We start from the raw sequence: 24,618 nt of genomic DNA, 5'->3' as shown, positions 1-24,618 counted from the left end.
GTGGTAGGAATGTACTCCCACCACTTCCCTGGCCCCCTTTCCACATGAGACCTTTATTTTCCTGCGTGATTTTTTCCTTCCATTTGGCCCTATTAGTGCTTCACTTGTTAATATGGTCAGCATATATTAAGGAACATTTTCTGTGCAATACTGGGATTTTTCTGAAAAAGCCATAATCTCTGTCCTCAGTGAACTCAGTCTAGTGGTAAAAACTGTCAAGTAAATTATATTGTAAAGGATTTATTGCTGTCGGTACCCCATGTCATTAGGACACAGAGGGGCACCCAGTTCAGCCCACATAGATCAGGGAAGGGTTCTCGGTTCTCTGTCTTAAAGGAGAAGAAGTTAGGTTGGTGAAGGAAAGGGAAGGATGTTCTATGTAACGAGAACAGCATGTTCAAGGACATGAAATAGAAAACATGGAAACGTGGGGGTGTAAGTTGTTCTGTGAGCCTAAATGTGTCGGTATCTATCTGCTCAGAACAAATGGATTAACCTACCTAATGATAATGTAATTATCTTATTCAGGTAATTTAACATTAGTATGCTATAATTCTTTAACATCTAGTCCATTTTAAAATTTCCCCAGTTATCTCAATAAAATCATAACTTTTTTTAATACTCTAAGAGCTAATCAAAGATTGTGTATTGCATTTGGTTGTCATATCTCTTTAATCTCCTTTAATCTAGAACAGCTCCCTAATTTCTTTCCTTTCCTCCCTCTCTCCTTCTCCTTTTTCATAATTGGTAGTTATTAAGAACCCAGGCCAGTCATTTCACATAATGTTCCCAACTTTGTATTTCTGTGATTGTTTCCTTACATTTAGATTCAGGATAAATATTTTTTCTACAAAGTACCACACAGGTTGTATCTGTCTTAGTGCATCACTTGAGAAAGGAGTCGTTACCAAGTTTGATGTCAGATTTGAGTATTTGGGTAAGGTGATATCTGCCAGATTTCTCCAACTCCTGTTCCTTTGCAGCCTTGTACACAATGGTTTCTGCATCCATTGATGATATCTGCCTCATTCAGTTCTTGTTATGTGAGTTATAAAATAGTGAATTTTCTATTTCCCCTGTATCTTTGACACCTAGTGGTTGACATTCTTTTGTAAAGAGGAGCTTTCTCTCCCCCTATATTTATTTCTAATTTTTTAGTATCAATATGGATGCATAATTGTTTTTTTTCCCCCAATGTGTAATAATCCATCTCCATTATTACTCATTTAGTACTCGTGTCATCCAAAATTTGGCCAAGGCTGTCTTTCAGTCTGGCTCTCCTCTGCCCTTTTGACACATCCCTGTCTGTCCTTGAGCACTCGATTATCTTCTGGTGCATCAATGCCTTCCTTGTTCACACTTTCTTGGTCTCAGCACCAGAATCAGTCATTTCTCTACGTATTCTGGTTCCCATTAAGAATGGTATTCAGAAATCAAGATCTGGAGACCAGACATGCTCTTTGCTATCACAGTGTCATTACTTCTGGGTTATTTTGGAAAGCTAGGAAACGTGTTTTTTAAAAACCCTGAGCTTCTGTGATAGTTGTACTAGCATTCCAACACTTTGTGGTTCTTCCTCACCTATCCCATACTTGTGTATCGTTTCCCACGGTGAGTATACCTATCTCCTCAGTCTTATGATATAAACATAATAGTTTCAGAATCACTATGTCATTACCATTACCAACAGTAAACTTACTAAGGAAAGTTCAAATTTTTTTGTAATTCTCTTTTCCCCCCCCTTAAAGTGTATGCCATTAATCTCATGCTTGCTTTCTTAAACTTTTAGGTTTTTAAAATGTTACCTTTTACTAACAAAATGTATCCACAACCTTATATACCTGACATTCCTTGCAGGTTTTTTTTTTTTTAAGTTTGAGTGTAAATTTTCGAAGATCGCTAATTACTAATTAAAGTAACTGAAATTTGTGATGCATTTTAATTAAAATAGCCATCAAGCCACCTCAGAATTAAATTTATATGAAAATTAACCTCCAAATACTCTACTTATCACCCACCTTTTTTTAAAATTACACCTACAAAATTTAGTACTTTTCTAAAAATATGAGATAGAACCAGATGGAAAGGGGCCAGGGCATATTTATATTTATATATCTGTTTATAAACTGTAAATGTTTGCTATCTGTACTCTCCTGCATTCATTTGTCATCTGTTCCAAATGAAGGGATTGTGTCTCAATAAAAAGAAATTTTAAAAAATGAGAGGAAAATAGTTTTCTGTTACTTTCCATGTAACGTATACCAGTCACACAATTTCATAGAGAATGCCTACGAGTAACCTCTTTCCGAGGGACCAAAAAGTCTTGGGCATTTCCTTGAATTTGGGATTGGGCCAGCAGTTTCTTTGAAGCTTTTCTTTTTCCCACTGCTTTTCAATAATATTTAGCTTTGACAGCTATAAATAGCTGTAAATATTACAAAATAATCTGTTCTTTGCAGAGAGAATTGACTCTATAACCACATCTTTCGGTAAATATATACAGAATATCAATTTAACTAATCATAATGGGATGAAATATTTTAGGTATTTGAGAGCCTCTTCTGTTATTTTTCATTACAGAAGACAAACTTTTCATACATTCTGTAAAAGTTTGTAGTGATTATTCCGTGTCACCTAAGTCAGGGGGCGATTATCTTCTGATATGAAAACTCAGTTGGGAGCATGTTCACAATAGTTAACCTGGAAATAGAATTTTGTGCAATGAGTTTAGGCAGCAGAGTTCTCAATAACAACAACAAGAACATTCTCCTACACCTGGCCGATTTTAGAATAGAAGCTGGTGCTTTGAAAATAACCCATTTCTACAAGGGAAATGTGATTTATGATAACCCGCGACACAGATATGACTAGAACCGCATTCTATTTAAAGTTATTGTGCCGCCAGACTATAAAAGCAGTCCTCTGAAGTGAATCAATGGAACCCGGTCCTCTTTAGTGGACAGTAACGCAGACACTAATGAGACAGATTTCATTAAAAGATATTTGATTTACGAGAGAGTTAAAGTCCTATCTTATCTTAAAATTGCTGGTTTAGTCCTGGCATCTGATCTTTCTTCCCCCTACCATCACCATCACCAGCTTCTGTGTATGCTTTGACATTGCTATGGTAACCCCGAGGGCTGATAGAATTCCCTGCATCTCTTTTCACAGAGGGTGATGAGACAGGAGTGATGGATAGTCTGCTGGAGGCTTTGCAGTCGGGGGCTGCCTTCCGCGACCGAAGAAAAAGGACACCAAAGCCAAAAGGTGAACATTATACTTGTTTCATGTTACTTTCTAGGGAACTATCACAAAGAACAACCTTTTTTTCCTTCCTTTTAATTCTTTTCAAGTCATGTGTCAAGCATGTAGTGCTGTGGGCAACAACTCTTCAGAAGTTCCATGAGTTTGCTTAATCCTTCCCTTGCAGTGACAAATGTCAGAGAGAGAAGCATTCCAGTTGGCCGATGTCAGTGGCACATTAACAAATCAAAGCACTGAACCTAGAAAATCTTGATTAGTGTGACAAGTCTCATCTAAAGAACCATATGCACCTTATCCCAGTGGAGTTTACAGTAGCATAATTAAATGGGAAGTAAAAGTCATAACATCATTGCTTCAAGGATTTCAGGGTATTGAAGCATTGCTTTGGGTCCCGGCCTATTTCACCTTTGAAAACAGTCTAATACTGTAACACTTTTTGAGATGAACAGACCTCTATATTAATTTTCTTTCTCTCTCTTTCTCTCTCTCTTTTTTTAACAGATATTCGGCGAAGTTTCAGTCCCATGTCTCAGCGGCCTGTTCTGAAAGTTTGTAACCATGGTAATAAACCGCATTCATAAATTGCACATTCTTCTTATCTACTTTTATCCTATTGATCTATTATTTTAATAGGCTGCTGGGAAGTTCTCACGTTTAGATACAGCTATAATAGGAGAAATGTGTAGCTGTACTTATTTGCTGTGAGATTGTATATTCACATTTCATGCTTACATCATTGCCTTGAGGTAGTATGTAGAGTTCTTTCAGATCTCAGATGAATTTTTAAAATTATTATCTGAGATTATGTCACACATTTTTGATCAGTGTTGTCCAATGTATCCTTTCAAAAGCAGTATGCTCTCAAAGTAATATTTTACATAGGATTTACTTTATATCAGGATACAGTTTGAAATATTGAATCTGTTACCTATTTTACTCTACCATATTTGCCAGTAAAGTCTGAAATACTGTGACTAGCATTTTGACAAAATCATTAACACAGATGAGCCTCATGTGTTATTATTGTGGAAGGATGTACCAGAATCACCAAAAAGGTGGGTTAACTTAGTCTCTGATACTTAGCTGAGATTGACTGCTTTCAAAAGTCCCTGACCAACCTCTGCACACCACCTGCATGGAGCCCTCTTCTTCTCTTCAAGGTGCCAGTTTATGTTGACTCGGTTTTATTTATGTCGGTTCCCTTTCTCTCACTGTCCCATATTACATGGTTCTGCTTACCTTCCATAGTCATAAACAAGTTCATCGACTACCATTGTCATTTATACAGAGTGAGATTGTCACCAAAGTATGCCAGATTTATAAATGGAAAAAATACTTGACAGATTTGCACTGAGGGTTGTTTTAGGTGCAGATGAGTTAATTTCTGGAAATGTGAATGTGTGACGGAGTATAGAAATCTGTGTCAAATTTCTAGGGTAGCCTAAAAAAATTTGTGAAGTAAAAAAGAAAAAGACAAGAATGTGGGTAATTAATCTTAATAGATGGATAGATGCTTACTGCTCAAGGTAAAATGTATACAGTAGATGTTTAATAAATGAGAGGAAAGGTAAAATCTACAGCAAATTTTTAAATAGGTCTTCTGAGTCTTTTCAACCGTATGTGTTTGTTACCGTTTGCCCTTTCCCTACACTAACAGTAGAAAAAGGAATTGTAGTAGTATGTCAGAGATATTCACTGTAGGTAATTAAGTAATTCCTAAATTTGGGTTTATGATTTGGAGTCATTGTGACATGGTAAATAATGGCAAAAATTCTGGAGAATAGAGCTATCCTGGGACGCTAGAGACTATTTTGTTTTGTAGATGAATAAGTGGAAACTGAGAGAAGCTGAAAACTTCCCAGGAGTACAGAGCTAGTTAGTGACATAAATATGACCAAAATGCAACTCTGATTCCCATCACATTTCTTTTTTGATTACATATGGCTACATTGGATTACTTTTTATTAGTAATAAAATGCATAAAATAAACAATGCAGCCCGTATTGTGAATCATCAAAGACCCACAGCCAACACAATGACCATGGCATGAATATAATGGCATACATATACATATGCTATGCTTAATTTAAAATAAGTACTTTAGGTATTATGTAGAGGAATATTATTCAAGATAATTTTATGCATTGGCCTGGGGAACCTAGTCCTTTTCTTACTATAATGTCAGTAAAGTGTCCAGTCTATAAAGGCTCATCTATAATTACTTATAAATTGTGGTATTTTGGTGCATTGCATAAAAGCAGTTGAACCTTGCATTTCTATCTTTATTCAAGTTGACATGTGCTATCTGAAGTTCTAAGACTATTGTGATAATTAAGTGAATAGATTATATCGCAAACCAGTGGAAATCGATGTATCACAGAGGTCGAAGTCTCTTCTAATATAAATGCAGTGGATTAAAGTCTTTTTAAAACTTATTTTCTATCAATATTTCTGTTGTGTTTGCCCTTCATATTTCTAACTCCATGGGGAAAAATTCAAATGACCAGTTACTCTTTAAGAACTCTGTGTATAAAGAAGTTAGATTTACTTGACTGCATGTTGAAAAGTGTAGATTTTTTTAAGGAAAGTATCATGATTGCAGCAAGGATCATGATTATTTTTAGAAAAAGATGTTATTTCAGAGTATTTTGTAATCTTGCTATTTAAGCATTCCTTTTTGTTTTGAAAATGCTAACACTACAACTGAACTATGTGAATGAAATGTAACTCAAACCTATTTTACTTTTTAATCTGCTTTCATATGTACTTAAAACTAATGTCTGATATTTTCTACATGCATATATAGTAATTCATATTATCTCATAACCTATTTTTAAAGATTTCTAAGATTTTATACAATTATTTTAAACTTGGCTTATATCCTTAGTAAAATAATATCTGTAAAGGTATTAATAATAATAAGTTAATGTCTGCTGAGTTATTTGGCTTGCTAAATACCAAGCACTATGCAGAATTTTTATATGTATCATCCTATTCAATCTTGGCAATAATCCTATCGGATAGTCAATATTTTTATCTCCCTTTCGTTGTTGAAAGTGACTAAAGATTAAATAGGTCTAGAAGTTTGTTTATGGTCCTGTGCCAAGTTTTGAACCTGAACCTGTCTGACTTTTGATTTTAACTTCTTAATCTCTCTGCCATGTTGCCCTCCTGAGTACAATTGCTTGAATCAGGATCTGTTCCCCTTCACCCCCTTGAGCTGATGAGCCATGTGTGTACATTTTTTTTCTCTTCTTGACATAAGGTTGACCTATTGAGATTCACCCTCTCAGATATGTCTTAACCTCCAGTGTATCTTGTCTTTTGTTCCCAGATTTAACCTCTAGATAGGACTCATCTTCTGGAATTATGACCACTTTTTCTTTTGATAAAGTCTGTATCAAAACATCTGTATTAATTGTAGCCACCTTATACTCTGTTAGAAAGATCATGGAGCATTTAGATTGTATAGAGTATAAATTCAGATTGTATAGAGCTTTAGATTATGCATACACATACAGATGTAGATACAGACATCAGGCATCTTATAATTCAGAATTAGAAGATCCTGGTAAAATATCCTCTGGGACCTTGCAGCTAAAATGTTCCAGTGTATATTTTGGCAGAAGATGACCTCAAGTATGAATGATCCAGTCCTTGTGCTGTGCTCCAAATTGCTACCAAAAATACTTTGGTTAAAACCATAACTTCTTTTACCTTTTGTGTTGCCTGTGAAAGCCTCAGCAGAAACTAAATGTCCAAAATTTTTCCTCACGAAACCTTTATTCCTTCATTAATTTAGCAAAACTTGTTTTTTAAAAAATTTTTCTTATGTTTATTTATTTTTGAGAGAGAGGGAGACAGAGTGTGAGCCGGTGAGGGGCAGAGAGAGAAGGAGTCACAGAATCCGAAGCAGGCTCCAGGTTCTGAGCTGTCAGCACAGAACCCAACAACATGGGGCTCGAACTCATGAACTGTGAGATCATGACCTGAAGTCGGACACTTAACCAACTGAGCCACCCAGGTGCCCCAATTTAGCAAAACTTAAGCATTTGTGGGCACTTACAATATAGAGATAACTTTCTAAGAGTTCATCATGCATTTGGGACAGATGAGTAGCAATTCCTATACATTTGGTTAATGCCAGGATAGAAGTAATACATAATGTTTTGGGAATATCTACAAGTGTGGAAGACCGATCCAGACCTTATGAGGACAATCCAGACTTGACTTCTAGAAGGACCTGAAATCCAGACAGAGTTTTGAGAGATGAGTAGAAATGAGGCCAAAAGCCGGAGGGCAAGGGTGAGCCAAGAAAGAGCAACATTTGTGGACTTTCTCAGGAGGCTCTTCATGAACCCCAGCCTGAACTCTGTAAAACTGTATGCTCTAATAACACCGTGGCTTTCCCATTTTGCAGTAGTCATTTCCTGTAAAATATTCTTATTCAGTGTCTGCCACTCTATGTGTGAGTCCCGTCAGGGTGGGGACAAGGCGATCAATGCTATCTGACTTGTTTACTGCTATAACCTCAGCACTTAGCTGCATTGGTGCCTAACACATGGGTGTTTAGTAAGAGTGTGTTGAATGAACAGACATGTTTATGTTTAGGTTTGAATGGAACGATTAATGTACTATATTGAGCAGAATCAGGTCGTTGGATGTCACCCAAATAAGTGGGACTTAATATGCTAATTGCTAAAGCTCCAGCTGTGAACACTGTTAACCCCCTCTCATCTCCTCCCTAAAATGTTATCTGTCATCAGGAGATATTTGATCATCAGTGGTCTAGGCTTCAAAAGGTGTTACATCAAATAGGGAGGATGCAGTTCAATCTTGATTGGATTATTCACTCCTTAGAAGTGGAGGGTTGCTTATTAATTAGATTTCTTTCCCTTGCTTAATCAAGCAGAGTTTAACAACAGTAAATAAAACAAAGGAAAGCATCTGCTAATGAGTACAGGGCATTATCTCATTTCTTTACTGAATGCAGTGCATTCCAAATCTGAAGATTTTCTTTGGTCTGTGGAAAATAGTAAGACTTCCTTTTCAGTCAAGATACTCAAAGTATTTATTAGTGCATTTTTATAAAGATTATACCATATTTGGGTGCTCGTGAATCAAACCATCTGGTTGAAAGTATAGGACCAGATAGGAAAGAAGTATATGGAGAGTCTGATGCCAGATCAAGAATTTGGGCTGTTGAGGTTTGGGGGCAGGAAAATGACAGGTCCGAGCAATTTTTCTGGAACTGAAGTGAGAAATGTAGGAGAGAGAAAAGAATCAGAAGTATTTCACAGCCATCTTGATGCCAACACGGATTGGCTACAAGGGGATGGGGAGAGAATTAAAGAACTTACCAAGGTTTGAGGGAAGAAGCCAGGTCTAGAGCTGTGGGTTAAGAGACCCTCACAGAGAATTGCTAACACTGTGTCAGTTACTGAGTTATCTAAAGGAAAAATCTTTGAATCTAGAGAATGGCAAGTCGAGTGCTACACCTCAGGAATGGACACAGGTGGGTAACGAAGTGAGCATGAGACAGAAGAAAGATGAAGAAGTCTCGGAGACTGCACGATAGCGGAGCCAACATTATGGAGGTTGAAAGAAGACTTGCAAAGAGTTGATTTCCTCATTTTCTTTCTCCTTTTGTTGCTTGTTTGTTGCTACAACTCCGTGATCTACCACTGTGTGCCTAGTATTTTTCAGGATGCATTGCTTCCTACCCTCTTCCAGGACTTGGCCTCTGCACACTGTGTAGACTCTGTAAGACATTCGTAACAAAGGATTCACAAATGTGAACTATTAAGCCACACCTTGTGGTACATCTGCCTGCAATTTGATTGCATCTTCATTAGAAGGTTCTCTTTAGTACAGTGGGATTTTTTTGCCTCAGTTAAATGGATATAGAGTAATCAGAAAGAATTCTATAAACTATATGCAATTAAAACCCCTAATGATAAAACTATTTAACTGTGACAAAATAAGATAAAACATAATCAAAATTTTAGGCAAACAAGTATTACACATTTTTAGTGAACATCCATAACCTAAACAAAATCTTGCTATATTATCTTTACACTAAATCAATTCTTAATAGCCTTAATTTGGATTTGATTATCTATTTTTACTCTCCCACTTATATATGGAGCTTTGAAAGATTTTTATAGAAATAAGATTGTATTGCCGCCAGGCACAGCTGCTCTGCTACTCTAAGATTTGAAGTCAGAATTAAAAGTGAAGCTAGTTAGATATCTTTGAATTAGCATATTTCTCCACACAATAAGGGACACACACAAGACAGGCTTTGTGGTTGATGTATCAAAACTTCACACATAACCACTCCCCCTCCCTAATCTACTCAGTCCTGCGTTCTCTTTATTTCTTGACCTACCTTTCCCCAAACAGCAAGAATTTGTCTTGAGGCAGAATTATGGAGTTAGTAAGGTTTTCAGTAGTATCTACCGAACACTAGCTGCCTTAAGGCTTGTTTGAAAACAGTGAAGACAACACCAAACCACTCCTTGTCTAGAAGACCTTATCTATCAAAGTGAATGTTGACAACCAACACTTTTATTTCTTTAAACTGTATCTGAATTTAAAGTAGAAAGAGCCTAGAGAATAATAAAGTAAAATTATATGATTTGGCTAAATGTCATTGGCTCATTGTCTTGAGAATATTTTTTGTTCTTTTTCCGATGAACTTGTGCCCTACTAACTACCTAAGAAAGAAAGGGAGCTATTATAAAATACTAATTGTTTTTGACACCCTTACACTGGAGCTTTCCAGCAGAATCAAATGCTACCTGGAACTGTCAAAAAAGACTTAAATATTTTTTAAGGAGATTTTTCTAGGCCAGGAGTGTAAAACAATTTGGGTGATTTCACATTTTATTCAAATATCAGTCTCTCCTATTTACGATGTACTCAAGCAAAAGGAAGAATGGACTCAGCAGGGCTCCTACTAGATAAGCATGCCCGGTGGGCAGAAGAGAATGGCCTTTCTAATTTATAGTCAAGGCAGGGACAACCTTCTGGCTTAGTCATTATCGTATACACTCTTAAGCACGAACAGGTTAAAAAATTCTCAAGCCGTGAGGACTTCAAGTTGCTTTAAAAGGACATTTATGCAAGAAATAGCAAATGCCTTTCATTTAATGAGCATTCACAAATGTGTGCTGAAGTCTGGAACTAAATTGAGTGAGAAGGGATAAAGGTCTACTGCTTAAGGAAAGTAATGTCCTTGACTTCCCTGAAATAGTTGTTATGATTAATGTCTTTTGTTCTGTTTGTGTTCCATGGTGGACTATAATTACATGATCTTTCAAAATTTCTGACCCACTCTAAATTTCTCCCTTTTCTCATGATGAAGGTTTAGAATCTGAGTGTAGAAGGAGCCAGTGGACAGACTTTAGAAGCTCCTTGAACTCTGTCCTTTTGTTTCAGATTTTGTGTTTGGGCATATTTTCTTTTCCAGTGAGAGGATCTCTTGATTTAATCAAATTTCTGCCCACAACCCCCCCCCCAAAAAAAATTAAAAGATAATTGATTTTGTTGTTTGATTACTGACTTGCGACAATTTTTCTCTATTTACATGTTATATTTTTCCATGTATATCCTTGAAAGGAAACCACTTTTACTGTAATTTTGTCATTTGAGAACTAAAGTTGCATTGACATAATCACAAATGTGAAAAACATGTCAAGTGGTTGGCAGATCTACAGTTTTAATGACAAAGAAATTGTTTAGGATAAACAGTTAAGACTGAGTGAAATGGTGCGACTGGGAAGCTTCCCCCAGGATACAGGGAGGAGAAAGGTATCATTTGTGCCTGGGACAGTCATCAGTTTTCCTGGGAAGGATAGTTTGCAGGGCTCATCTGAGCTTCACAACTTGGATGAAGCAGGCAAGGGAAAGAGGAGCTTGGGAAGGGCTTGAACCAAGCCCCAGGCTTCAGAAAGGCCAGGTAAGGAAAGGATGGGGGAGCAGCTGAACATGGCCTGGCCTGAGGACACAGGTGCTGTTAACCACCTCAGGAAGAGCAGTTTCTAAAGAATAGAAGAAACTGAAGCCAGATGGCATTGGCTGGAGGAGTGGAGGCTGTTCTTTCTAAAAGCCTGGCTATAGGGGCGCCTGCATGACTCAGTCAGTTAAGTGTCCAACTTCGGCTCAGGTCATGATCTCCTGGTTCCTGAGTTCAAGCGCTGTGTTGGGCTCTGTGCTGACAGCTTGGAGCCTGCTTCGAGTTCTGTGTCTCCCTCTCTCTGCCCCTCCCTTGCTTGTGCGCTCGCTCTCTCAAAAATAAACATTAAAAGTAATAAAAATAAAAAACTGGATATGAAAGAGGAAAAAGAAGAGACATAGCTAGGAACAGCTGGAACTAGAATGAGTCCTGGTGTTAGTAGGTCATGTTTCTTTGCCTTCTGTGTGTCGTTGACTTTATTATGGTCTTTGTATTGTGAAGGGAAGGAGCTCTGGAGGGGAGGGATGACTATTTAGTGGGGTAGTAGTTAGAATGAGGCCTCTGGGGGATGGCATGGAGAAAACAGCTGTGGAGTACCTGGACAGTAGAAAGGAAGGATGTACAGAGAGAAGTGGATACAAATACTGAGTGAGGAGGAATCTGGAGGTCTTACCTGATGACATCTGTTTTCTCTGAGAACTAAGATATAGGGTCTCCAACAGAAAGCGAGTCTCTGGGTAGAAAGAGAGGCAAGGGTGCTAAAGGACCCACGGCAAATGTCCTTGCATGGACTGTGAAAGGTAACTGCTTGGGGAAACGAGATAGTATTTGCATCTGAAAAGGGAGACTATGACTTGTGCAATGATACCAGTCTATAAAGTCTGAGGGGGAAGAAAGGTGGCCAAGGTGCTTCCCAGGCCATGGGACAAAGGACAGTTTCCCTATAACCTAAAGGTTCTAAAAGCTCATCTCCAAATGTAACCCTGGTGCTCAGTGTGGCAGAAGGCAGGCTGAGAGGGCTTCAGAGCACCCTTCAAGAGGAGTCATCCCATTTTGTAGAGGATAAGATATTTCCTACTTTCAAATGGGATGGAAATTATTTAGGAAAGCCGCAGAAACGGTGTTGGAACATGATGTGTGCTCCAGCATCGTTGGGGTGCTGTGTCACGTATGAAAAAGTCGTCTAACAGGGATAGTGGGGACCCTCGTGTGGCGGGTCTCCTTCCTGGCATGTGTCAACTGTATTACATGTCTCAGATCCTTTCCTATGAAAAGAGCTCTTGGTTCTAACCTTATTATTGCTAAGGTCCCATAGATTTGTTTTTATATTTGTCCTCATTAAAGGTCAGTCTGGAGTGGCCGGATCCAGAAACCACTTTTCAAGACTGTTGTCAGTGTTAAAAATGAATGTTTTGCAAAGTGCCTGCCAGGCACATAGTAGTTACCTACAAAAAGAGCAGTGGTTCTTATTCACTGACCATTTGTGAAAGAATAAAACCAGTCAGATTTTTGAATTCTGTTTATAGAAGCCTTAAATGATCTAGCCGGTCTGACCTTGAAAGACAGCATGGGGTCAGGCTTGGGATTTAGAGACCGACTTCTTGGTTTGACTTGCTAACAGGGTGACTATAGCAGATTATTTAACCTTTGAATTTCCTCTTCCTCGGTGGTAAAACAGAAATGGCATGTTTCATAGACTACCGGGAAGATTAAATAAAAGTGTATGAAAGTACCACAGTGCTTAGAATCGAGTAGACATTTAATAAATTCAATACGTTTGTTCCTCCTCATTCTTTCCCCTTCTCCACCTACCTTCTGTGGTGCATTTGTCACTAGAAAGTTATTATAAATTCTTAAGCCAAATGACAGCAGTAAGCAGAATGGGTATACTAATTAGATTGAAATTAACTTTCTTTCTGTGAATAGTTCCTATATTGCACTTAAAGTGCATTAATTGGTATGAACTAGTTTAGAAGGAGAAAAAGAAGAAAAATGAAAGGGCTAGGAACCTTTAATTTTAAAATAGAAAAGATGTTTTAACCTCCTTTTCTCCTTGGGATTCACTGCAAAGACACTGAGGGAAGGAGTAGTAAAAGTCAATCTCAACTCCTCTGAAATAAAGGCATCTTTAACTGGAAACAACATATAAAGACAGAATAGAGAAGAAAAAGGTGCAGGAAGAAAAAACTGGAATCCAGGTGTTGTCATTTCTAAGACCGCCATGACAAACTACCATAAAGTCGGGACCTTAAAGCAATAGGAAATTATTCTGTCACAATTCTGGAGACTCACAGTCTGAAGGTGCTGTCAAAGGTTGGTTCTTTGTAGAGGTTCTGAGGGAGAATCTGTCTTCTTTCTCCTTCCATGCTTCTGGTGGTGGCTGACATGCCTTGGTGTTCCTTGACTTACAGCTGAGTCACTTGAATCTCTGTCTCCATCTTCGCATGGCCTTCTCCCTGTTGCCTTCTTCACGTGGCCTTCTTATGAAGACATTCGTCATTTGGTGAGAGCCACACTAATCAAGTTTGAGCTCATCTTAACTTGATTACATCTGCAAAGACTCAATTTCCAAATAAGGTCACATTCACAGGTACCAGGTATTAGGACTCCCAACATAAATTTAGGATGACACAATTCAGCTCACAACAGGTGACCCTAATGAGTCCTCATGGTTCCACACGAGTGGTTCAGGAACCACTGATGGGAAGAATAAGGCATAGAGCTGAAAATTCAGGCATCGTGAAGGAGCATTTCAACCTCCGCTGAGGCACAGTAGCTCCAAATCCAGACTTGTCACCACTGTGCTATACTTACCTCTCACCCTTTCCTACATCCCTCCAGGAGATGAGAAGTATGCTGTTTGAAAAAAAAAGTATGCTGCTAGATGCTCTAGAATTAGAATACAAGCCAGTTGAGGTACTCCACTGAAAATAGGGATTGTATGAACACTGGGGAAGATCTTCGGGAGAAACGAATGGCAAAATCCTCTTCTGGCCCCTTCCTACCACTTAGTCTTTACTACATAGGAGCCAAGCTTATACTCCAAGTATGTGTCAGATTATTCATCTGGAGATAATGAACAGTCCAGAGAAAAGTCCTTCAGGTATTAGCATTTGGGCTCCCTTCTCTCAAAAAATGCTTGATTACTGCAAGAACATCCCATGGAGAAGCTCACTAGTTAATAAACGCACTCAAAATTTTTGTTCTTAAACACTAATTTGAGCCAAGAATTCATCAGCTGACATTTGAGGAAATCATTCAACATGAAAAAAGAAGGAAAAAACAAACCCAAAGGACTCTTAGTAAACAGAGAAAATGTAGGGAATAACACCATATTTAATATAACACCATAATAATATATATATATATATCATCCTCTTTTTTTCTTCATTGAAATATAAAAGATGTATGTAAAAAAAACTTAAAAGTATCTTTCAATATGAAAAACATGCTAGCAGAAAGAAAGTAGTACATATTTGGAAAAGCATAAACAGTTCTGGTGAAGCTCAGGAGTAAATTGTAGGATTTACAGATAATCTGATCTGTTTGGCTATGTGTGCAACGGTATTAGTGTATATAATTGTATTTGTATAATTGTATACATTTATACAATTAGATATAATTGTGTTAAAAAGCTCTGGAGACAAGTATGGGACAAGTGGTAGGTGCTAAGAAAAAAAGTACAGGCAATTTTAACGGGTAGGGCAGGGGGAAGGATGTCTAATCATAGTACACTACTTGAATTTGACATAGCCTTGTGTGCAATTTTACAGTCTAACAATATAAACGCTATGGTAGCCAGACTCCCTAGATGACCCAAATGATTATTGCCTCCTGGGGTTCATATCCTTATGCAACGCACAACACTCTCATACACATTTTCCAGGGTTAGTAACCTACTGAATACAGGAGAACTGATGGTATGTCACATCTGAGATTTGGTTATGAAAGACCCATGGCTTCCATCTTAAAGTGCTCTGTTTTGCTTCCCTCTCTCAGTTCTGGGGGAAGCCATGTTGAGAGCAGCCCTTTTGAGACAACTTGTGAGGAAGTTAAGCTTTGGTCTGTCACAATAGGAAATCAGTAACTATAGTCAAAAATTGACTAATCAAGAGACAGCAGGGGAGGGAACACCTGGGTGGCTCAGTTGGTTAAGCATCTGACTCTTGATGTCAGCCCAGATCATGATTTTAAGTTTGTGAGATTGAGCTCTGCAGTTTCTGACAGCACAGAGCCTACTTGGGATTCACTCCCTCGCTCTCTCTTTGCCCCTCCCCTGCTCATGCTTCCTTGCTTGCTCCCTCTCAAAATAAATAAACTTTTTTTTTTTTTTTTTAAAAGAGAAATAGCAGGGGGAATATGTATAAGGCAGAGTCAGAGACAAGGAATTGCTATTTCACTGGAAGCATTTTGCATTTCTTTGTAAAGTAACCATGAACCTTAAAGAAAATTAAAATTAGGAATATTAAAGGTCATAATGGGCAACAGGCAGGCAATCGAGATAGGATGACATCTCCAAGAGTAACTTAGTTTGTCCCCATTAAAATATAGACAGAAGCCAAATCTCTTCTTTTATTCATTAGTTATCTAATATCCTTTTCTTCTAAAAAAAAAAAAAAAAGCTGATTGCACTTGTATTTTTCATTTTTCCTTTTCCTTTTTCCTCTTCCAGTGCTAAGAACCTAAAGGGGACTTCTGTCTGTCCTAGTGCTCAGCTTTTCATTTTTATGCTGTCCAGAAATGAAAAGCCTCTTTAAAGTGCATTCCTAAAGAGTGATAGGGCATGATTAAGAGTCAATAGTGTAGTGTCTCTAGCTCAAGATAATGAATGTGCCTCTCCATAGAAAACAGACATCCTCCCCACCTTTTCGTGTGTGTTCCGTAGATAACATAGGCCAGCGATTTTGCAGCACAAATCTGAATCTTCTTTTCCTTGTAATTCTTAATGTGAGCAAAAATAGTGATGGAAATGAGCAATAGAGAAAATCAAGTACCACTCTAGTTTGTTTCTTAGAGCAAAAGTAGCCTTCCAGTGCTGCATTAAGAACTTGATGACTAATCTGTTCCCACTGAATCCGTAGAAAGCAAGAGACTAGGATGAAACCAGCATCTTGAAACAGTAGTGTGGTTATAGTCATTGGATCTTTGTAAATAAGTGTCTTGATACATTACCCGAACCTTAGGAAGACCAAGGAGCTAGCTAATATAACTAGAACTGTTGGTGCTTTGGAGGCAAATGGTGGAATGACTGCCTGTTATGTAGTCTAGGTAAAGACATAAATATTAAATATTTTTTTTTTTACTTTAAAAGGGCCTATAAATTTATTGAAGAAAGAATTGACATGCATTAAGAAAGCTGCATGTCCCATTGATTCCCAAGTAAATTAGAAATTATTAGCGTTAGCCATGATCTACATTATTGTGATGTGACAGCATTTGGCTTAAACAGTTTCACTATTTATTACCACTGATATTAGAATAAATGATAATGATCATTAAGTGCTATGTACATCATCATTTAACTAATCATGCTTGCAATCTCCTTCTATTAGTCAAACCTCCTTTGGTTAATTAGTCAGAAGAGCTGTCTAATCCCGATTTCTAGAGCAATAATGAAATAAGGGAATATTGAAATTGAGTAAAAAAAATGCATCACCATTTACCTCATATATCAATTTTATTTACCTTCACCTAGTCCTTTATAACAGCCTCAAGGTTAAAAGATTCTGGCTTTTCTTTTTTTTTTTTTTTTTTTTTATTTGAAATATGATGATTAGCCCTGTTATATGTGTATACTTTTCCCATTAAAACACTTATTCAGCAGGAAAGTGCTAATATGCTATGCAAATAAAAACAAAATCCTCATTTACCAACATATCTATATTTGAAGATGGACCAATAAATACTGTTTAGATTTAGCATTAAAAATGTTAATAACATCTTGTAGATTAGTCCTGACAAGCCAATAACTCAGTTTGTAGAACTTCAATGCTACAAATATAAGATACAACTAAGAAACTTTTATCACCAGTCCTTTTATTACTTCTTATTAATACAGTTAGCCTGAGGAGTTCTTAAGCTGATGTTTGATAAACCATGCACTAGGTTTTATTTAATTCAAAGTGTATTTTATCACTGGGTTAAAAAAAAAAAGTGTATTTTCATATCTTTTCCTTGGTATTCCCCATGGCCCAAAGGAGGAGAAAAAAAGAGAAAAGGATCTTTTAAAATTCATTGTGATGTCATCAGGCAACTGCTTAGATAATGCTGATGATGCTCTGTGTTTGAATGTGCAGACACCAGTAAACAAAGGGCCCAGTGCATGCAGAGGTGCCCGGGACAGTCACACAGAGCAGGGGAAAGTGTTGCCCGAAGCTCCTGGGGTCTATGCTACCCTGGCCACCTGTGGCGGTAGCTTCACCTCCAGTAAGTCTCAGGTTTTTATCACTTCTTAAACATCGTTTGCCACTTGCTTAAACATCGTTTGCCACAGCAACATCACTTGCTGGAAACTGGAAGCAGCCCATTACCCTCTGTTCTGTTAACCTCTTCCGTCACTGATCCCTTTCACTCTGTCATTGAAACATAAAGATACCTGATCTGCCCAGGGTGAGAAATAAATACATTCCGTCATGATACAAGGTAAGGAAAGTTAGTAACTCTAGATACTATGTTTAAGAAATTTGTGATATTTCCTGGAAATTAACCCCATGCCTCCTACATATTTGTTGTTGTAAAGTCAGCCAAAGGGAGGGTTTTGAGAGTAATTTTTTAAATTGCTGTTTGGTAATGAGTTCTTGTATCCTGCTGGTATACTCTCCTTGTGGTGGTTTCTGTGCCCCTGCCCATGCCTATCTGTTCTAAAAAGTGTCATTTCTTTTTTCTCATTTTAGACGCATATGGTTCGTCTCATCTTCCTTTTCTCAACAGATCTCCAACCCTGTCTAGAATTTCTTTGTATTTTTTCACTAAGATCTTCTTTACCTGTTAGTAAACTAGCCTCTTTCTACAAATGCCAAACACTAACTCTACTGTGAAAATCAGGAATAAGAGACTATAAATGTACAGATTCATGCCTCAGCAAAACCCTCTCTGTTTTACTTAAGTACTTGGTATAGTCCAGAGCTGGGAGGTTTTGTTTTGTTTTGTTTTGCTTAAACTTTCCATATACTCTTTTGCTTCTTCCTTCATTTTAAATGTAAACTTTATATTGAGGAATAACATAAAGATAAGAAAGTATACAGTTCCTAAGCATGTGGCTTGATGAACGCTCATAAAGCGAACAAATCTATATAACCAACACACAGATCAACAAATGATATTGTTAGGAAGGTAGGAGCCCTTTCCCGCTCCTCCGGTCCATAACCTCGCATCACACACATACCCTGTGACTGCATAGATTCGTCTTAACTTTGTTCTTTTTTTTAAACAAGTTCATACGCTTTGTATCCACGTTGTGTGCATTTGTAATTTTTCATTCTTATTATTTAGTACTCCACTCTGAATATACCGTATTTTCCCCTTTGTTGTTAGATATTCATGTTGTTTCTCGATTTTGCCTAGTACAAGCAGTCCTGCTACAAACATTCTTATACAAGTGTTTGGACTCTCTCAGATGTATACCTAGGAGTGTAATTGCTCTTTCATTGGGTATACATATATTCAGCTTTAGGAGATATTGCACAACAATCTTCCAAAATGATTGTACCAGTTTATACTTCCATCAGCAATGCCTGAGAGTTTCATTTCAACAACTCTGGTAGGGTATCTCATCGTAATTTTGATTTGCATTTTCCTCATGAGTAACTTGAGCACCTTTTCATGTGCTTATTGGATTCTTGGATACCTTGCTATGTGAAGTGCCTGTTCAAGAGTTTTTGTTTTTGTTTTGCTTTGTTTTGTTTTGCCTCTTTTTCTATTGGCTCAGAGATGTCTTTCATATTACAAATAGATTTTGACACAACTTAGAATTCCATCCTAAAACTGATGTCCTACTGGCCTATCATAGGAAAGATTGTGTCATTTTATAGTTTTATAAATTGTATAGATCCCTCAGATCTCGCACTAAGAAGCCTTAGAATGACAGGTCTGGTCAGCATTATCCATTTAAAGAGTAAGCATGTTGTAAACTGCTGGCAGCTTATCCTCTTCTGTTAACTTCCTTTGGTGCACCTGTCTTTGTTGTCATGTGATAGTAATCCAGGCCCTTTTAGTGTCTCTGAACTGCTGACACTCCAAGAACATTCTTGTAGAAAAGCTGACCAGGCATCTCAACTCTTCACTCGATGTACACTCCATCATATCTCAATATTTATTACTAGCCAGGAAATACTGTGTGCATGTGGTGAACTATTACCATAAAATCTTGTCCTTGACTGGTAGCTCACAAACATGAATTGGGGGTGAAGTCTCCAAGTCACAAACTTAAAACACATGTAGGTTTAATTTATGATAAAATTTGAGTGGATTCTTTATAGACTGATTTTACTTTTTTGTTGTTGTTTAAGTTTGTTTATTTTTGAGAGAGAGGGGGGGAGAGAGAGAGAGAATCCCAAGCAGGCTCTGTGCTATCAGTGTGGAGCCCAACATGGGGCTCGATGCCTCAAACAGTGAGATCATGACCGAGCCAAAACCAAGAGTCAGATGCCTGACCAACAAAGCCACCCAGACACCCCTATAGACTACTTTTATATACGTAGTCTATCACCAAAGAAAAAATCCTTCATATTTACTCCCAAACACATTGATTCTACTGTTCATGAGTTTGGTTTAAAATTAAGGGAATGAATGTATAAGTTTCCCTAGGAAAGTACTCTTTATTTTTCTCGAAACAGTATATGCTGTCTTCCAAGGCCAAATTTGCAACGTATTAATTAAGATAGTTTTAAATTGAAAAAGAGTTCATATGAAGTAGAAACTGTTCTTTTTAAATGTTGACTCTATTCTATGGAAGTGGGAAAAGATAGGTGGTTTGCTAAGTATGTGTTCTAAAGTCTGTCACTTAACCATGTTTCTTCCTCAGTAAAATGTGGTATTAGACTGACTAGTTATTATTCTTTTACAATTTACACCTCCCACTCATTTTCTTTAGACTGGTTATTTGTATTTGATTAACAGTTATGTCAGAATCTATATATCAGTATCTAGGCCATATTGATTACTACATTTGAACCAATTAAGCTGCCATCTGGGATCAAATATAAATATACTCACTAAAAGTAAGCATTGAATTCATTTAGAAACTAATGTATTTGGGTATTTTTAAGGAATTATCTATCAACAGTAGAATATTTTAAAAATAGAGAAGAGTATGAAGGAGAAAATAAAATCTACCCATAACCTGACTCCTCACATATACATTATTAGCATTTTTGGCATCACTCTTACTAATTTTTAATGTACATGTACTTTTTTAATTCAAACATGTTGTGCATAACTTGTGTTAGGAGTTTTTTTCCATATAATGTGAATTCCTCTTTGAATAATTTTTAATGGTCGTGTAATATCCCCATAGTAAGTCTGGGCCATACATTATTTAACCAGCTTTCTTAGAGTTTGACCTTTTCATGGCGTTTAAATTCTCATCATTATAATAAATAGCACTATTTCTTTAGGATAAGTTAACAGATAGGAACAATTTTAAGGCTTTTCATACATATTGCCATACTGACCTGTGTAGAGTGAAGGTATTATATTAAATGATACTCGTCCCAGCAGCCTATGACTATGTCCATTTCTCAACCTTTCAAAAGCTCTAGATGTGTTTCAATTTTTTTATAATTAGACAACATGGTATCTCATTTTTTTACATTTTTAATTAGCAGTGAAATTGTATATTTTTCTATCTTTTAATAAAGCTGACAAAATGGTGGGGAATGGGAGATAAGAAAGAGAGGGCAGGGGGTAAGAAACTTCCTGGGTATTTCTTAGCAAGTTATCATCCCTTAAGGAAAAATCATAAACTTTAATATTGTTATCTCCTAGGAGAAATTATTATTACTGTTTATCTGTGATGATTTTTCAACACTGCCAGTCCAGGTATAGGTTTTATTTATACATTTTGGCCATTAATGCTAATATATGCCACTAATACTTGATTTATTAGAGTAATGAGGTGGGGATGGGGGATGGAAATCAGAGACCTAAATCCCAGAAGCACCTAACTGGTTAAGGAAAGGGTAGCTGGAATCTCACCTAGGACTAGTATTTCTTTCCCAGGGGTTTTGGGCCATTAGGCAACAGCTTAAGAAATGTGTAAGGACATCTGTGACTCATCTTTGTCCACGTGATGCCAGCAGAGCCAATTGAAAAGAAACTGACCCAATTAATTCATTAACTTTTCTTCCGGACTATTTTAACACCAATTTTAACAGACTCCCCGCCCCCCCCCCCCCCCCACACACACACACTAAATTTACCACATGCCTCCATTTAGTAAAACATATTTCAAAAAAGTTATTTTTGTATTATGATGACTGCTAAAACGTGATTCTTTAAATTTATAATTGATATACTGTATTTGCTCCTAGGAAGAGTTTGAGATGACTTACAAAAGAAGGCATATAACATCCTGTAATTGTAAGGGAAAACAGATACTATAAGAAAACAGAAGAAAGTTGGCTCCTTAGCTTAGAGCCGTGGTTCTCATCTTTGGCGGGTATCAGAATCACCCAGGGGGCTTATCACAGCACAGGTGGCTGGGTCAAACCCAGAGTTAGTGATTCAGTAGGTTTGTCGTGGGCATGAGAATTTGCGTAGCTCATCAATTCCCAGATACTGTTCATTGAAGAGCTGCACATTGAGAACCACAGATCTAGATTAGAATCTGAAATAGAATATCTGGAATCATTATCACTGATATCAGTTGGGTTTTTTTTAATAGTTTGCAAACCATATATCCCACTATCTGATCATACATAATGATAGATATGTTATTAGTTTTATAGGGCTCTTCATATGGATATAAAAGCTATGATTGCTTATATATTCTGGTGGTTCTGAAACATGGCCATATTAGAAACACCTAGAGAGTTTTTGATATGTATTTATTTATTTTGGGGAGAGCACAAGTCGGGGAGGGGTAGAGAGAGGGGGACAGAGGATCCAAAACAGGCTCTGCAGTGACAGGCTGATAGCAGCAAGCCTGATGTGGAGCTGGAACTCATGAACCTCAAGATCATGACCTGAGCTGAAGTCAGACGCTCAACTGACTGAGCCACCCAGGTGCCCCAATAGTTTTTAAAATAACAGCAACCTGGAGCCTTATCTCCATGTATTCTGATTTCGTTGATCAAGAATAAGGCCCAAGCACTATATTTTTTTAAACTCCCCTTGTGATTCCATGGGCAGCCAGAATTAGAAGCCACTGATGGAGAAAAACAGCCCATATTGCCAACAGAAAGATTGTTTCTTTGTGGCTTGGGTTTTTGTTGTTTTTCTCCATCAGTGTGCATAGCCACTCATTCCCATTTTTTGTCTGTGTGGTATGTTTTTGGTTTTGTTCTTCTTTTATTTGAACTTCATCTGGTTTCTATTGAACCATTTCTCTAATCTATCAAGGTCATTTTAAATTCTACTTCTTTCTTCTAGAGTGTTTAACCCCTGCCCACCTAAGTATCATCTGCAAGTTTAATGAGATTTTCAATTTCCTAATTAAGACTGTGCTCATTAAGTTTTAATATTTTATAGTTTTATTGCAAATTATTTCTACCATGTGGGTGATGCTACCTTGACTTTGCCCCAGCCATGCACATTTTCTTCATTATCAGTGAACATTTATTTAGTGCTTTAGAAGTTGTGTGTTATTGAATCAAGTGCTAGGACTTCTAGATAGTTGAAAATAAGTGCTGAATCTGGTTCCATGGTAGTTCTCTACAGAGAACATTCTCTACAGAGAATATGTATACAACATGACCTGCATGAGCAACACAGAACATATAAGAATATATGTACAAAAATGGAACATTGAAAATACAGTTCATAGGTCAGATGAATGTACTGAGCCTATGACTGTGTAAAAGTTAAGAGTTCCAGCTGCTACTTCTTAGTTGTGTAACCTTAAGCAAGTTACTTGTTCTTTGTGCCTAGGTTTTGTTACCCATAAAATGGGATCTTGTTAGTTCCTGCCTTGGTTTGTTGCAAGGATTTAAATCAGGTAATACTTGGAAAATCCTCAACAGAGCCTAACACATAACAACAGTTCAAATAAATAGTAATGATTTAGAGTCTTAGTTGAAAATTGACAGCAGAAGGTATTTTAGGTTTGGTATGACAAGACTGGTGACGTTAAGTGACGCAAGGATGATTGGTTTGGTGTCTGCCTTCTTCATTGACAAATGTGACTGATCTGGAACCTTTGGTTTTTTTACAAGTTGAAGCATGTTTTTCTGTATGCAAACAGTTTATATTTTCATTCTCCATGTGCTATGTTTATTATTGGAAAGTGTGGCTTTTCTAGGTAATTATAGCTACTCAGTGGCAGAGCCAAGATTCAAACTCAGGACTTCTGTCTACAAGTTGGTAATTGCTAACTGGTAGAAAAAGAGGGAATAGATTGCCCCCAACAGAAGGGGTGAGTGGAATGGAAACCTATCTTAGAAAAATAAGGTTCCAAAAAGAATAAAATAGCCAGTATTTGACCACTTGCTATGTGTCAGACATTGTTGACTGCATTATTTACATTGTCTCAAGCGGAGACTTAAAAAGGTTAAGTAACTTGCTCCAAATCATAAAGCTGATAAATGACAGAGCCAGGAATTAAACCCAGTTCTGTGACAGCAAATTCCATCTCTAAATTACTTCAATAAATTGCCTATCTTTGGATGGAATCAGGAAATTACTTTTTCTGGAGCAGAAGATGCACTCAAAAATATCAGAGTTAGACTGCAGAAAGATAAGGTGGAAAAAGGAGTTGTGTTTAACTTTCTAACTATTTTGTGACAGAGTAAATGGAGAAAATGAGCTAAGGGATTTTTCTCCTGAGTTTAGCATGTATTTAAATGAGCCAAAGAGCTAAAAAGTAAAAACGTCCCAGAAAAAGAAGGCTGAAAATGGACCAGATGAGGGTTTATAGATTAGAAAGGGGAGGGAGTGAATTAGAAAGATAGGTAATTTATATACTTTATCTTCCTTTCTCTATTGATTTACTTAAAATAAGTAAACATCAAGGGTGATCTCTTTTGAGGCCATAAAAGCTAACACTTTTTCAGTGAAATACACATTTTTATAGCACTTTACAGTTTTCAGAGTGCTTTCACATGCATTACTTTGTTGAATCTTAACATATTGGTGAACACTTTTACAATTTTGCTTCTATTATCCTAAAATATCCATAAGTACAAGAAACATGTCTATACCAAATTGAAAAGAAGCCACAACTGTACCGGAGTTTCTTT

At 37.2% G+C, this 24,618-nt stretch overlaps 1 protein-coding gene across 4 annotated transcripts in view; it reads left to right on the top strand.

Annotated features, from left to right (window-relative positions):
- The window catches only part of DIAPH3 (diaphanous related formin 3), a 522,043-nt gene that overhangs the window by 374,218 nt on the left and 123,207 nt on the right, over positions 1-24,618 (top strand). For all 4 annotated transcript variants that reach the window (XR_007461112.1, XM_049647035.1, XM_049647034.1 and 1 more), the window contains 2 exons: positions 3,172-3,267; positions 3,766-3,825. Coding sequence is in view for 3 of the 4 variants with exons in the window: in XM_049647035.1 (XP_049502992.1) it covers positions 3,172-3,267; positions 3,766-3,825 (156 nt within the window). In the remaining variant the exon portion in view is untranslated. The remainder of the gene's footprint in view (positions 1-3,171; positions 3,268-3,765; positions 3,826-24,618) is intronic.

The sequence above is a fragment of the Panthera uncia genome, assembly GCF_023721935.1.
Source record: "Panthera uncia isolate 11264 chromosome A1 unlocalized genomic scaffold, Puncia_PCG_1.0 HiC_scaffold_16, whole genome shotgun sequence".
Taxonomy (NCBI): Eukaryota; Metazoa; Chordata; class Mammalia; order Carnivora; family Felidae; genus Panthera; species Panthera uncia.
The sequence above is the reverse complement of the archived record's forward strand: the minus strand, read 5'-3'. Positions and strand labels throughout refer to the sequence as shown.